General features: G+C 22.0%; 5 protein-coding genes across 5 annotated transcripts; 3 read left to right on the top strand and 2 right to left on the bottom strand.

Moving 5' to 3' along the window:
- Window positions 1-425: 425 nt before the first annotated feature.
- On the top strand, window positions 426-1,820 carry PY17X_0600281 (fam-a protein; the record flags this gene model as incomplete). Its single annotated transcript, XM_034637448.1, has 6 exons — window positions 426-541; window positions 690-927; window positions 1,024-1,093; window positions 1,215-1,324; window positions 1,418-1,651; window positions 1,797-1,820. The coding sequence occupies 6 exons, from the start codon at window positions 426-428 to the stop codon at window positions 1,818-1,820; spliced, it is 792 nt and encodes a 263-aa protein (XP_034493422.1).
- Window positions 1,821-2,876: 1,056 nt separating this feature from the next.
- Window positions 2,877-4,329, top strand: PY17X_0600301 (fam-a protein; the record flags this gene model as incomplete). The annotated part of the gene is made up of 6 exons (XM_034637449.1): window positions 2,877-3,007; window positions 3,154-3,376; window positions 3,467-3,536; window positions 3,681-3,790; window positions 3,884-4,102; window positions 4,234-4,329. 6 exons carry the CDS (start codon window positions 2,877-2,879, stop codon window positions 4,327-4,329), a joined length of 849 nt encoding a protein of 282 aa, XP_034493423.1.
- A 1,078-nt stretch (window positions 4,330-5,407) lies between these two features.
- PY17X_0600321 (PIR protein) lies at window positions 5,408-6,573 on the bottom strand (the record flags this gene model as incomplete). The annotated part of the gene is made up of 3 exons (XM_022955580.1): window positions 5,408-5,494; window positions 5,584-6,447; window positions 6,559-6,573. The coding sequence occupies 3 exons, from the start codon at window positions 6,571-6,573 to the stop codon at window positions 5,408-5,410; spliced, it is 966 nt and encodes a 321-aa protein (XP_022810880.1).
- A 2,305-nt stretch (window positions 6,574-8,878) lies between these two features.
- Window positions 8,879-9,941, bottom strand: PY17X_0600341 (PIR protein; the record flags this gene model as incomplete). The annotated part of the gene is made up of 3 exons (XM_034637450.1): window positions 8,879-8,968; window positions 9,069-9,806; window positions 9,927-9,941. The coding sequence occupies 3 exons, from the start codon at window positions 9,939-9,941 to the stop codon at window positions 8,879-8,881; spliced, it is 843 nt and encodes a 280-aa protein (XP_034493424.1).
- Window positions 9,942-12,939: 2,998 nt separating this feature from the next.
- Window positions 12,940-14,367, top strand: PY17X_0600361 (fam-a protein; the record flags this gene model as incomplete). The annotated part of the gene is made up of 6 exons (XM_022957759.2): window positions 12,940-13,118; window positions 13,243-13,489; window positions 13,583-13,652; window positions 13,774-13,883; window positions 13,964-14,197; window positions 14,344-14,367. 6 exons carry the CDS (start codon window positions 12,940-12,942, stop codon window positions 14,365-14,367), a joined length of 864 nt encoding a protein of 287 aa, XP_022811151.2.
- Between the last annotated feature and the right edge of the window lie 5 nt (window positions 14,368-14,372).

Here is a 14,372-nt window from a genome sequence, read left to right on the forward strand (position 1 = left end):
ATATAATATTTATATTACTATAATCTTTTATTTATTAATCCAAGTATATGTGTATTTCGATATGTAATGAACTGTTTTATAAATTTTAAATTGAGTTTGATCAATCATAAAAATATAAAATATGTGTATTCATAATGCTATATTTAAAAATATCAATTATATAATTAAAGTTATTTTTGATATTCATTATTTATGAAAGCTTCTGTCATTGGTGTCGTTTTGTGGTTGAATTATTTAAATAAAAAATATATTAAACTTATAAATTTGACAAAAGAACACATTTACCGTTTAAATAATAGTTTTTATATTTTATTGGAGAAAATGATTAGCTTCAATTTTAATTACACGTCTCCATATTTCCGAGTTGTTAATTTTTAATTAAAAAAAATACTGATATATATTTTAATAGTTTGCAAAGTTCCCAAATGAATAAGTTTTATATTCAAATTGTTTTTTTTCTTTTAATCATCCCCATATATGTGAATAATAAAACCCTTGCAACTGAGCTTGTTCCAAAAAAAGATACAAAACGTTATCCTACGTAAGAAAATACAACAATATATATAATATATGTTACATATTTCATTATGAAAATATTAAATGTATGTCTTTGCAACAATGTTATAATATAAATACAATAACTTTATTTTTGTACACATTAAAAATATGTTCATTTTTATCAATGACAGTTCAGAAAAAATATATAAAAAAAACAAACACCTACTATGTACCAATCGCAATGAATCTAGAAAAGCGTGCAAATTTATGAATGACGCTTTAAAACATTTAGAACATCATGCTACAAGTAAAGATGGTTATAAAAAGTGTTGTGGAAATCCTTCTGAGTATATGGTTTTTTATAAAAAAAAACATAAAAAGCATACAAAAATTCAAAAAGTTAAATATATAATTGATGATCCGAATAAGGTATCAATCAACGAACAACATCAAAAGTTATAAACTAAATTGAAATTAAAAAATTATTATAATTTATATACATATATTTCTCTTTGCTTCCATTAGTATAATGAAATAATAAACGAGGTGTGGGATCCAAATAGTGGCAATTATTTTTATCCAGGCTCGGTTAAAAGTATACTAAACATAAATAATTACCAAAATTAACATATTATTGTTACTGTTTATTCTTTCCCATATCTTCAAAATCATGATATTTTAATTATATCTATGCAATTTTATAATATTTTTTTTAGAAAAAATTGTCCGTATGTACACTCCAAATTTAGTAATGATACAACAACGTTGGAAAAAATGGCCATGGTCTCGTGAGAAATATTTTTATGCTATAGCTGCAAAATATAAAGTAAGCAAACCTTTCCTCTTCTATTTCGTTATAAATCGTAATTCTCATATTATTCACAATAATTTATGCAATATATTTTTATTAATTTTGTAGATATCAAAAAACAAAACTATGATTGTCATGGCTTCAGCAAATATAATTGATCACAACCGTAAAAATAAAAAATATTTTGAAAATAAAATAGTAGAAAGTGCAAATTTATTCCAAGCTGAAATTGATTCTGAAGATGATATTAGAAATGGAGAATTAAAAAAAATGTTTGTTAACTTAAGTGGATACATTGTTGAAAAAAGAAAGAACCATATTTATATCATCTATGTCGACTCTGTAAACAGTATACATATTTTAATAATATAATAATTTATTTCAACAATTGTTAAAAAATATATTGTTTTTAATAAGTGTACATATTTATAATTTGAAACAAATTTTAACATTTTATATAATCATCCATTTATCTTTTTTTTCTTAGAATGATGAACATGGTTCCATTTAACAAAAAAATATTATTGGAAAACCTTTATATTACTTTTTCCCTCATAAATAAACATATATTTTTCACCACAGTATATTAGAGAATTTTTGTTAATAAAACGATTTATTTTCATGAATGGTATTTATTTAAATTACCATCATAACATATTTTTTTGTTTTATGATTGTTTTGTTCTTGTCTGTTATTTGTTTATGTCTTTTAATATTATAATGTATCTATATGTATTAATTTTTTGAATAATACAAATAAAACTGTTATAACTTATGAAGATCTTTCATTTAATACTTATCACCCTTTTTTGTTTATAAACATAGACATCATATATATGCTAAAATTTGGGGGGATATCCCATATATTTAAACGAGTTTTTATTTATGTATACTATCATGACATTTATTTTTATTTGTAAGTGATATTTGATCTTAATACCATTATTGTAATGAAATTAATAAGATGATCAAAATGATTAATACAAATGTTACATTATATGTAATAATTTTATATTGTTATTTAAAGCATATAATATCAATGTATTTTATGCAAATATATATACACATTATAATAAACTAACTAAAACATTGTTTGCTTTAAAAAACTATTTCATATTCATTCATATAAAAAATAAATATAACATAAATATAACATAAATATAAACAATATAACATAACAGTTTATTTATTTTCCTACCATTGTAACACCACATTGAGAAATTATACTATTAAATAAAACATAAATGGAGAATAAAAATAAGCAATTTCGTTAAATAAAAATATTCATAAAATGAACGTATTATGATATATATAATTCAATATAATCATGAGCCTTGATCCCTGAACCCTGAACCCTTAAAATCATAATGTTTTGTGTGCGCTATTCTTCTCACCTTGCAACGAGTTCATTTAAATAATTTCCCATTTAAATAATTATATAAATTTACTTTTTATTTTTAAGTATTAATTTTTTATAAATTCCGTGGGCATTCTTTTCCTTCCATTTCAAATCTACATATATAACCTATTTTTACACTTTTTAAAATATTTTACTTATCAAATCCAAAATGAATAAAGGATATATTAAGATTGCTTTGGCACTTTTAAGTCTCGCAGGATATACGCAAAATGTAGCATTTGCAAGCGAACATGATGCAGATGTTACTATTAAGGCCAACCCCGCACGCAAAAAACTATTGTATGAAAATATCGAAAAACATATACATATTCGTCGAACCCCTCCATAATCATTAAATATTCTAAATCACATTTATAAATTCATTTCTTTCTTTTTTTTACCCATTAAAATAATCTCACTTTCACCAATAATATTTCGAATCCAAGATTTGAGGATTTCCCAGAATTGGTATGTGAAGACATTGATGAAGCTTTAGTAGCAATGAAGCATGCAATAGATGATTCAGAACTTTTAATAAAGCTTTCTGAGACTGTTACAGACGATTACTCGGCCTATTCTACAGAAGATGGAGACAAAACTATATATTCTAAGAAAATTGGAAATATGGATATTGGAAGATTTCATCTTACGATACCATCTGCCTCTAACGTATCAAATACCAAACAATATTTAACATATAAAAATAACTTCAAATTAAATAATCATTATTATACATATCCATATTTTTTTTTTCATTAGTACTCTAAAGTATTAAAGAAACTCTGGGATTTCAATAATAACAAAAAACCCTATAAAAAGTTTATTAATGGTACATAAAAAATAATCAATCAATTTAATATCTGCTTCTCACTATTTACGCATCTTTCAATTTTACTATTCTTTACCATTTTTATTAACATTTTCTTATATTCATAATATTTCATTTATATATCCCAAATAATCATTTTTTTAGGAAATCTTGCTCGTGTATACTCCAAATATTTAATTCTGCTTGAAAAATTTAACACAGATCTTAATTATACACCCCTCACAAAAAATTATGCTTTAGCCGCAAAAGTTAAAGTAAGGGAATTTTTTTCCATTATTCATATTATTATATATATTATACATTAATTTACACAATACATATATGTTTTGTATTCATTAATTTTGTAGAAATCAAATGACACAACTGTAATTATTTGTCCTTCAAGACCTCTAAATTATCTTGGTCAAATCGATGATGAAACTGATATGAAAGAAATGTTAGAAAATACACAATCAATCGAAACTGACATAGATCCTGAGGAAGCATTAACCAAATTGGGTACTAACATAGCCGGATTTGTAGTTAAAAAAGGGGACGATAACGTTCAAGTTACTTATATCAACGCTGTAAGCAATCTCAAAAAATAATCATTTGTTCTCATTTTAACATTTATCGAAAATCTACTTTATAATTCATATATTTTATGATATTCACACACAAAATATTGACATATTTTATTTATCAAATTTTTTCGTAGATTTATGACAGTAGTAATTCTACCGACTTTACCAACGATAAAAAAGAGAGAGGACTTACATATACAAATATCCTAAGCTTAGCACAACGCATTTGATCTAGTAAACAACAATATAACTCTTTCAACACTTTAATATTGTAATCGATATTTTAATCAAATTAATTTATCTTTATATGTAATCCCTACTTAAATTACCATCGCAAAATTTTGGCCAATTTAAAAATTATTGTTTAGTATGTAATTTCTTCTTCCGTTTGAATTAAAATATATTCAATGTATTCAATTTTGTGATGAAATCAATGCTATAATTCAATTACATTTTCTCTATGATTGCCCCTTAATATTAGTTCGATCATTTTTTTTACGTTAAAAATTTATGTTTCGTACTTTATTATTGTCATAAAACTTGTTAGTAATTAATTCTATATCAATATACTTATCATTTACTTTATCCACTTAAATATAAAATACTGTATTATAAATATATATCTATATTTTTTGATTGTCTATTTTAAATATAATCCAAACAATCTATTAAAATACATTTTATTATAATTTTATACCTTCACATATAAGACATATTCTATTTAAGGTACGAATCATATATTAAATTCAAATAACTCTCCCATCAAATAAATCAAATGTCTTTATATTGTGGTATGTATACATCAATCGAACCATATAATCCGATTAACACTTCTTATATAATAATAAATTGTGATACAGTTAATAAGAGCTCTTAAATATATTTACCACCAATTTAACAATCAAATATAAAAAGTCCATAGTTCAACATATTTAACATTAAGTTATATTAACATCAAATTCAATTCTTATAATTTATCAAAATATATTTCTTTATTCGTTTCCTTTCATGCTCATTTTTTCTTACATATTTAGACTTAATTTAAATCTTAAAAACTCCAACTTATCCTATACATATTTTTAATAACTTATTTTCTATATATATTTAAAACAATTCCTTAAACTAATAAATATTATAAAATCATTCAAAATTAAATACAATACAATACTTAACCCTGACCCACAACATAAAAACTATATAAAAATTGTGCAAAAATTATGACCAAAAATAACTTCGAAATAGACAGTTTGTTAACATATATAAATCATTATTATTATTCCTAAATTGTCACTCTCTTCGAATCATATATTAATGATTCATTCTCTTCTTTATATTTTTTAGCTTTTCTTTTAAATGTTGTTTTTGAGCTCTTTTCCGTAATACAAATAACGAACACTAATATAAAATGTTAAGAAGTGTACGATTTTTTTGGTAACGTTTGCATATATTTAATGAAAATAGTTTTTAAATTTCTTATTATTTACCTTATAAAAAATTCCCAAAATGATTGTTATTGCACTAAATATTGATAAAGCTAGAATTAATTTTTTTACTATCGACAAGCTTGATGATGTAACACCAGAATTTTGTACAGAACCATGTTCAGAACTTTGTATGTGATGTTGTGTTATTTTCATCGATGGAATGGATGGAAAACCCATACAAATATCATTATGTTCATTTTTAAAATTATTATAATCAGTTGATAAAGTAGACCATACTTGAATATATAAAGTGTTTCTAGTAACATTAGAATTTTCATTAAGTTTTGTAAATTTGTCAACAATGTTATTTGCATGTTCCAAATATTCCGTGGATTCTATATTGCCTTCATTAGATTCAGTATGCATTTTACATAATGATTTAAATGCATCATAAAATTTAGATATATCTTTAATATCAATATTCGAAAAATCCATATTTTTAAATATGGCATCCTTAAAATTATTATATCCCGCTTTTCCTTTTAATTTATTACAACCATTATCACCATTTGTACAATTAGTATAATGCGTATTATTTTCTATATGATTAGTATAAAAATCTTTTAATGCGGTGATTTTGCCATCTTTCTTTAGGTTTAACATATAATTTAACCATATCATAATATATATAATAAACGCTTCAACCTGTTCATTCCTTAAATCATCAATCCCTTTAGTAATATTTTCATTGAGCAACCATAAGCATGCAGCATTTATTTTATCGAGCTCAGTAATGCATTCGTTGTGTCCTGAATTCCCATTAGGGCAGTAATACTTAATATTCTCATTTTTATTAAAATCGACTGATGCATGTCTTTCTAATTCATCGGGTAAGCTTTTTTTTAACTCATCAAACTTTTCACACTAAAAAAACATTTAAAAAAGTATAATAAAAATATATGTTAATGAAATTTATAGATTATATAATATCGAAAAATACAAGGAAAGGTAAACTTTATTAAAAAATGGATATACCAGGGGGTAATCCATTGTGATTTTATTTTGTTTGTAATATGTAAATTATGTAACATAATATTGTTTTATATATTTTACGCTTAATAAATGACAAAATAACTGAAGTCTAATATAAAATCGTTTGTGTTTAAATTAATTCCTATCATTTTTAATATTAATTTAAAGGTAATTTGGAACAATATAATAGTTTTATGGAACTTAAATTCCCATAAATTAAGGTTATTTTCTGCATTATAGGTTATATGTATATAAGTTTACACATAAAATTACTATCCTTAATAACCCTCATATGGGCATTATTATAAAAATTAAAGCGACTTTGTAACGAATTAAAAATATATCATCTTATACACATGCTTTAATATATAAAATAAACAACATCATATCTTTTGTTTTAATAAATGGTGTCTCAAAGTTAATATACTGAAAAAATCGAAACAATTAAGAAATCCATTATTACTATAATGTTTAAAAGTATATAAATAGTAATTTTTTAAAATATATTAAATATTTACATGACTGTTTCTTATAATATATAATATAGTTTTTTCTAAAATTATAGTATCTTCAAATTAAGTTACATGTTCCATTTTCTATGCAAATTACATAAATTCATATTATTTGTATTTAATATAGATAAATTAAAAAGTAATTTTAATGCGTTAAATAACTTTATTTTTATTCCTACATATCCCAATTTAGATGTATTCTCTGTTGGGTAATTTTATTATATATTTTCCCATCTTTTCCATTCTTTAAAACAACAATTAGGACCGAACCCGTATTTATAAGCTTAAATAAGTCTTTGAATCTATATTATTTTTAAAATAATACATAGTAAATGTTAAACATTTATTATGCCTTTCTATTAATATTAAATATATATATCACAAATAAGTATTGATGTAAATTTTAAAGTATAATAGAAAACTATGTGTATTAGATTCTTATATTGCCCTTTAAGAGGAGAGAGATAAGATATATTTGCTCTTTTAATATATATATTTAGATAAATATTTGTTAAATGTTTTCATAGCTCATTCTTATATTATATATTTATTGTTATAGTTATCAATGTATATACATTAAAATAATTCGTTAAATTTTCTATATTTTATTAATTATATGGTAAAATAATACTATTTAAGATTAAAAAAAATGATGATTCACTAAATAATGATAATATAATGTGTTAATATGGAACAATAGAAAGGCATTTAACATTAATTAGTCTTTAACCTTTTCTCCATTGCCCATATTTTTATAATATAAAACTACAAATCCCAAATTGGATCTTTAACAAAATATATAACCTTGATACGTTTATAATGTATTATTGTGTGTCTTTTCGATAAAATTAATATATAATTATATGAAGATTTTACAATATAACAATATTTCAATATTAGTTATTGGTAGAGTATTTTATTAGATGTATAGGTATATAATAATAACGCTATTCTATCTATCAAATTATAACATTATATTTTATTAATATTATTATATTTTTCAAATAACTACTTATAGTATATTTCCTATTTATTTATACCTCAACTATAATGTTTAAAATTAATAGTAATTAACCTATTACTATACCTTATGATAAATAAATTAACGTATATAATGCAACTTCTATTAATACAAAAGAATGGTAGCTACAATTACAACTTCAAAAAATGTTAGGAGCATAATAATATTTTATAGACAATGTTATATTGTTGAACCTCGATCAATATACCATACGTCTATATTTTATGATTATATATTATCACAGTTCAGTTTGATAAAATGATTTAGATTAAAATAAATATGATACAAATAAATATGATACAAATAATAAGTTTTACCAAATAAAATGTTTCATCAAATAAAAAACATGTTGTGTTATACATAATTTGATATAACATAGATTAAACAAATTTATATAATAGACAAATATGATATAGCATAATATGAATTCACATATAATCAATATCTATATTAATATATACAATATAGACATTTTTTTTAATTATATAAAATCAGAATGAACACTTATTATACTTTATGAAAAAATATAATGTGACCCTTTTCATATTAATGGAAGTACCCTTTGCAGTTGCATATTTGGACTTCTCATTATTAAACATACAGAATGAAACATATATTAAATTAATGTACAAATTATGAAAAAATAAATGCAATATAATACTTAACCCTAAACATGGGTTCCACAACATAAAAACTATATAACAATTATGCAAAATTATTTCCAAATAAACAGCTTCTTAGCATATATCAATCATTATTACTATTCCTGAAATAGTAATTACTCTTCGAATCATATATCAATTAACCATTTTCTTCTTAATGATTTTAGCTTTCTTCTTAAACGTTTTTTAACTTTTTTCCGAAATCCAAATAACGAATACTAATATAAAATGTTAAGAAGCGTACGGTTGTTTGTTAATTTTTGCACATATATAATGAAAATATTTAAATGTAATATTTTTTAATTTCTTATTATTTACCTTATAAGAAACTCCCAATAAAATTGATGATACAACAAATATAATTGCAATTTTAATTAGTGTATTTTTTGTTACTGAACTTCGTGGACAAGCTACAAGTGATGAGACATAACCACACTTAACACTATTATATTTCTCTTTAAATTTATCATAATCATTTGATAAATTATACCATAGTCGTGAATAAGAACTTCCTTTAGAAATATCCAAAGTATTTTTAACTTTTTCACATTTTTCAAAAAATTCTCCAACATTTTCTAAACATGGCATGCATTTGTTGTTTGCATCAACTTCAATATACATTTTACATAATGATTTAAATGGATCATAAAAATTAGATATATCTTTAATATTCATGTTCATCGATTTTATTTTATTTTTTATAACATCATCATTAATCTTATCACCAGCAGTTATATGCTGATTATATTTACTATTTGTTTTTATATTTTCATTATAAAAATCGTACAATTTGGTGGTTCCATTTTGTGTTTTTTGATTTAGTTTATAACTTAACCATAAAATAGCATATTCAGCAAGTTTATCATTCTCTAATTTTTCATGATTATCAATACCATTAAATAAAGTTACCAATGCTATAAAAGTAGAAATAACTTTTTTGACATCAGTATCACAGTTATTATCAGGGCAATAATCCTTAGAATAACCAATAGAATTATATCCTCCCGGGATTTTCGGATCATTAACAAAATTATCAATCGCACCAATTATATCACACTACGAATATATTTTACGAATTAAACAAAAAAATGTATTAACATAAATGTTACTATAATTAAAATTAATATAATTTATAGGAATGCAACATACGAATAATATAAGAAAAAATATATATACCACTCTATAAGACATAATGAAATTCTATTATAATTTGGAGATTATGCGGGATGATGTTGTTTATATATATTGCATAGAATATATGGTATATTTACTCAAGATCTTTGCATATCAATTATCTTTCGTTAGACATATTATTCTTAATTTTAACTTCATGTAAAATAATAATATATTAATATTACTAAAATATTATACTCATTTTATGGCACTTAGCTAAATTACCTTAAATAGAAGGTTGCTTATACACTTTTGCCATATATATGATGCATTTTATACAAAAAAACTATTCTTACTAACATTTGGTATAACTATATTATAAAAATGGATATACTTTTATAATGAATCTAAAAAATGTATACTATACATATGCTTTAATACAGAACACAAACAACGTCCTAAAACTTAAATACTGCACACATATAAAAAATTAAGAAAGCTATTATTAGAATCCTTAAAGTATATAAATAGTCATTTTTTAAAATATATTAAATATTTACATGATTGTTTCTTATAATATATAATATGGTTTTTTCTAAAATTATAGCATTCTCAAATTTAGTTACATGCACCGTTTTCTATGCATATTATATAAATTTATATTATTTGTATTTAATATAGATAAATTAAAAAATAATTTTAATGCGTTAAATGACTTGATTTTTATTCATAAATATCCCAATTTAGATGTATTCTCTGTTGGGTAATTTTATTATATATTTTCCCATCTTTTCCATTCTCTAAAACAACAATTAACACCGAACCCGTACTTATAAGCCTAAATAAGTCTTTGAATGTAGATTTATTTTAAAATAATACTTAATAAATATTAAATATATAACATATAAATAATTAATGATGAAATTTTAAAGTATAATAGAAAACTATGTTTAATTGGGTTCTTATATTGCACTTTAATAGGAGAGAGATAAGATATATTTTCTCCTTTAATATATAAATTTATGTAAATATTCGTACATTTTATGGATTGTCCATTTTTATCTTATATATTATATTTTTATAGTTATTAATGCATATACATTCAAATAATTTATTAAAAATTCTATATTTTATTAATTCTATGATAACATACTGTTTGTAATTAAATACGATTCATTAAACATTGACAAAATCACATTTAACGTTAATTAGTCTTTAACCTTTTCTCCATTGCCCATATTTTTATAATATAAAACCATATATCCCAAAGTGGATCCTTAACAAAATATATAACATTGATACCTTTATATTACATTATTATGTCTTTTCGATAATATTAATGCTTAATTATATGAAGGTTTCACAATGAAATAACATTTCAATATTAGTTTATATGTATAAGCATATAATAATAACGCATTTTGTCTATCATATTATTTATAATTACTAGAACATTAAATTTTATTAATATACTTATATTTTTTCAATTTACCATTTATAATATATTTCCAATTTATATATACACCATATCATTAAAACTTACAAATTAATAGTGATTAATATGTTAGTATACCTTATGATAAATAAATTATGCCGTATAAATCAATTTCTATTAATACAAATATGAAATACAAAAAGAGAATAGTAACTACAATTAAAACTTCAAAAATGTTAGAAGCATACTAATATCTATAGACAACGTTATATTACCGATTCCCTATCGATATATATGAACCTATATTTTATGACTATCTATTATATATTCCCTCCTTAATTAACAATAACAATATGCCCATATAATGCACGGGAATATTCAAAATTATAACTTTCACTAAATAAATCTGTTCACCAAGCAAACAAATCCATTGTATATTATAATGTGGATAATTCAATATAGCCCCTGATTAACAAGTTTTATATAATAGACAATTATCATATACCATAATATCACTCCATACATAACCAATATTTATATATCTAATATATTATTTTAATCATTTTAAATCTATATATTATACTTTATCAAAAAAATATTATCACCTATTTCACATTAATCACACTACCCCTTTTTTCGTTGTATATTTACACATCATCTCCAGATTAAACATACACAATCATAAATATATTTAATTATAAAAATTTAATTACAATATCCCAGAACCATAAACATAACCTTGATCCATAATACATGAACACCTCGACATCAAGAATATTATAATTAAAAAACAAATTAATACATTATATATTTCTTGACTTTACAACTTTATGTTTCACTATTTTAATTAATATTTTATTTATATATTTTTTAACTTTATAATACTATGTTTTGTTATTAAAAGGAAAATTATAATGTGTTCATTTATAAAAAGGCAGGGTGTCAACATTACTACCAATAAATAATTTTTATAAAATTAACAATTTTTCTAGAAAAATGTTTAGTAAAATTTGTATTAAAAGTAATAAAAAAATCACAGATTGTTTGATTCTCATAATATAAATTTTATCATACTACTATTATGATGAGGTGAAAAATGTTGTTATAGTAGTATTAGTAATATATAGAATTAACTGCATTTCTCATATTAAATTATTTAATATAATATTTTAGCACTATGATCTTTTATTTATTAATGTAAGTATATGTATTTCCATACGTAATGAACTGTTCTATAAATTTTAAGTTGGGTTTGATCAATTATAAAAATATAAAACCTGTGTATTCATAATGCTTACATTAAAAATATAATTTATATAATTAAAGTTATTTATTTTTAGATATTATATATTGTGAATCATTACATTTCTGATATTCATTATTTATGAAAGATTCTGTTATTAATGTTGTTTTGTGGTTGAATTATTTAAATAAAACATATATTAAACTTATCAATCTGATAAAAGTACCCAAATTTGTTGTTTAAATAATAATTTGTATTTTTTAAAATAAATATTTGTTTTTTATGCTTTATTGGAAAAAATGATTAGCTTCAATTTTAATTATACTTGTACATATTTACGAGTTGTTAATTTTTAATTAAAAAAATACTAATATATATTTTGTTTGGAAACTTCAAAAATGAGTACGTTTTATATTAATTTTTTTTTTTTTCTTTTAACCATCTCCCTATGTGTAAATAATAAAACCCTTGCAACAGAGCTTTCTCCAAAAACATATACAAAATACAAATCAAAAAAATTTACAATATTCAAATCAAAAAAATTTACAATATTCAATTCAAAAAAATATTATCCTGTGTAAGAAAATACAACAATATATATAATATATATTTCATTATGAAAATATTAAATGTGTACGTCTTTGCAACAATGTTACAAATACAATAACTTTTGTACACATTAAAAATATGTTCATTTTTAGCAATGATAATACAGAAGAAATATATCAAAAAAACAAGCACCTATTATATACCGATCCCGAAGAAACTAGAAATGCGTGCAGATTTATGAATGACGCTTTAAAACAATTAGAACATCATGCTACAAGTAAAGATGGTTATAAAAGGTGTTGTGCAAATCCTTATCGGAATATAATTTTTTATAAAAAAAAGCATCGAGGTCATACAATTGTTGAAAAAATTCATTATACAATTTATGATCCGAATCAGGTATCAATTAACGAACATCAAAAGTTATAAACCAAATTGAAATTAAAAAATGATTATAATTTATATACATATATTTCTCTTTCCTTCCATTAGTATAATGAACTAGTAAACCAGTTATGGGATCCAGATAGTAACTTATTATTAAATAAATTCTCTGTTAAAAGTATACAAAACATAAATAATTACCCAAATTAACATATTATTGTTACTATTTATTCTTTCCCATATCTTCAAACTCATCATATTTTAATTATATCTATGAAATTTTATAATATGTTTTTTAGAAAAAATTGTCCGTATGTACACTCCAAATTTAGTAATGATACAACAACGTTGGAAAAAATGGCCATGGTCTCGTGAGAAATATTTTTATGCTATAGCTGCAAAATATAAAGTAAGCAAAGCTTTCTTCTTCTATTTCGTTATAAATCATATTTTTCGTATTATTCAAATACACTTTTATTAATTTTGTAGACATCAGAAAACAAAACTATGATTGTCATGGCTTCAGCAAATATAATTGATCACAACCGTAAAAATAGAAAATATTTTGAAAATAAAATAGTAGAAAGTGCAAATTTATTTCAAGCTGAAATTGATTCTGAAGATGATATTAGAAATGGAAAATTAAAAAAAATGTTTGTTAACTTAAGTGGATACATTATTGAAAAAAGAAACAAACATACTTATATCACATGTGTCGACTCTGTAAACGGTATACATATTTTAATAATTTATTTCAACAATTGTTAAAAAATATGGTTTTAAATAAGTGTACATATTTATAATGTATACTATAATTTGGAAAAAATTAAACATTTTATATAATCATCCATTTATCTTTTTTTTCTTAGAATGATGAACATGGTTCCATTTAACAAAA

This window comes from Plasmodium yoelii (assembly GCF_900002385.2).
Source record: "Plasmodium yoelii strain 17X genome assembly, chromosome: 6".
In the NCBI taxonomy this organism is placed as follows: Eukaryota; Apicomplexa; class Aconoidasida; order Haemosporida; family Plasmodiidae; genus Plasmodium; species Plasmodium yoelii.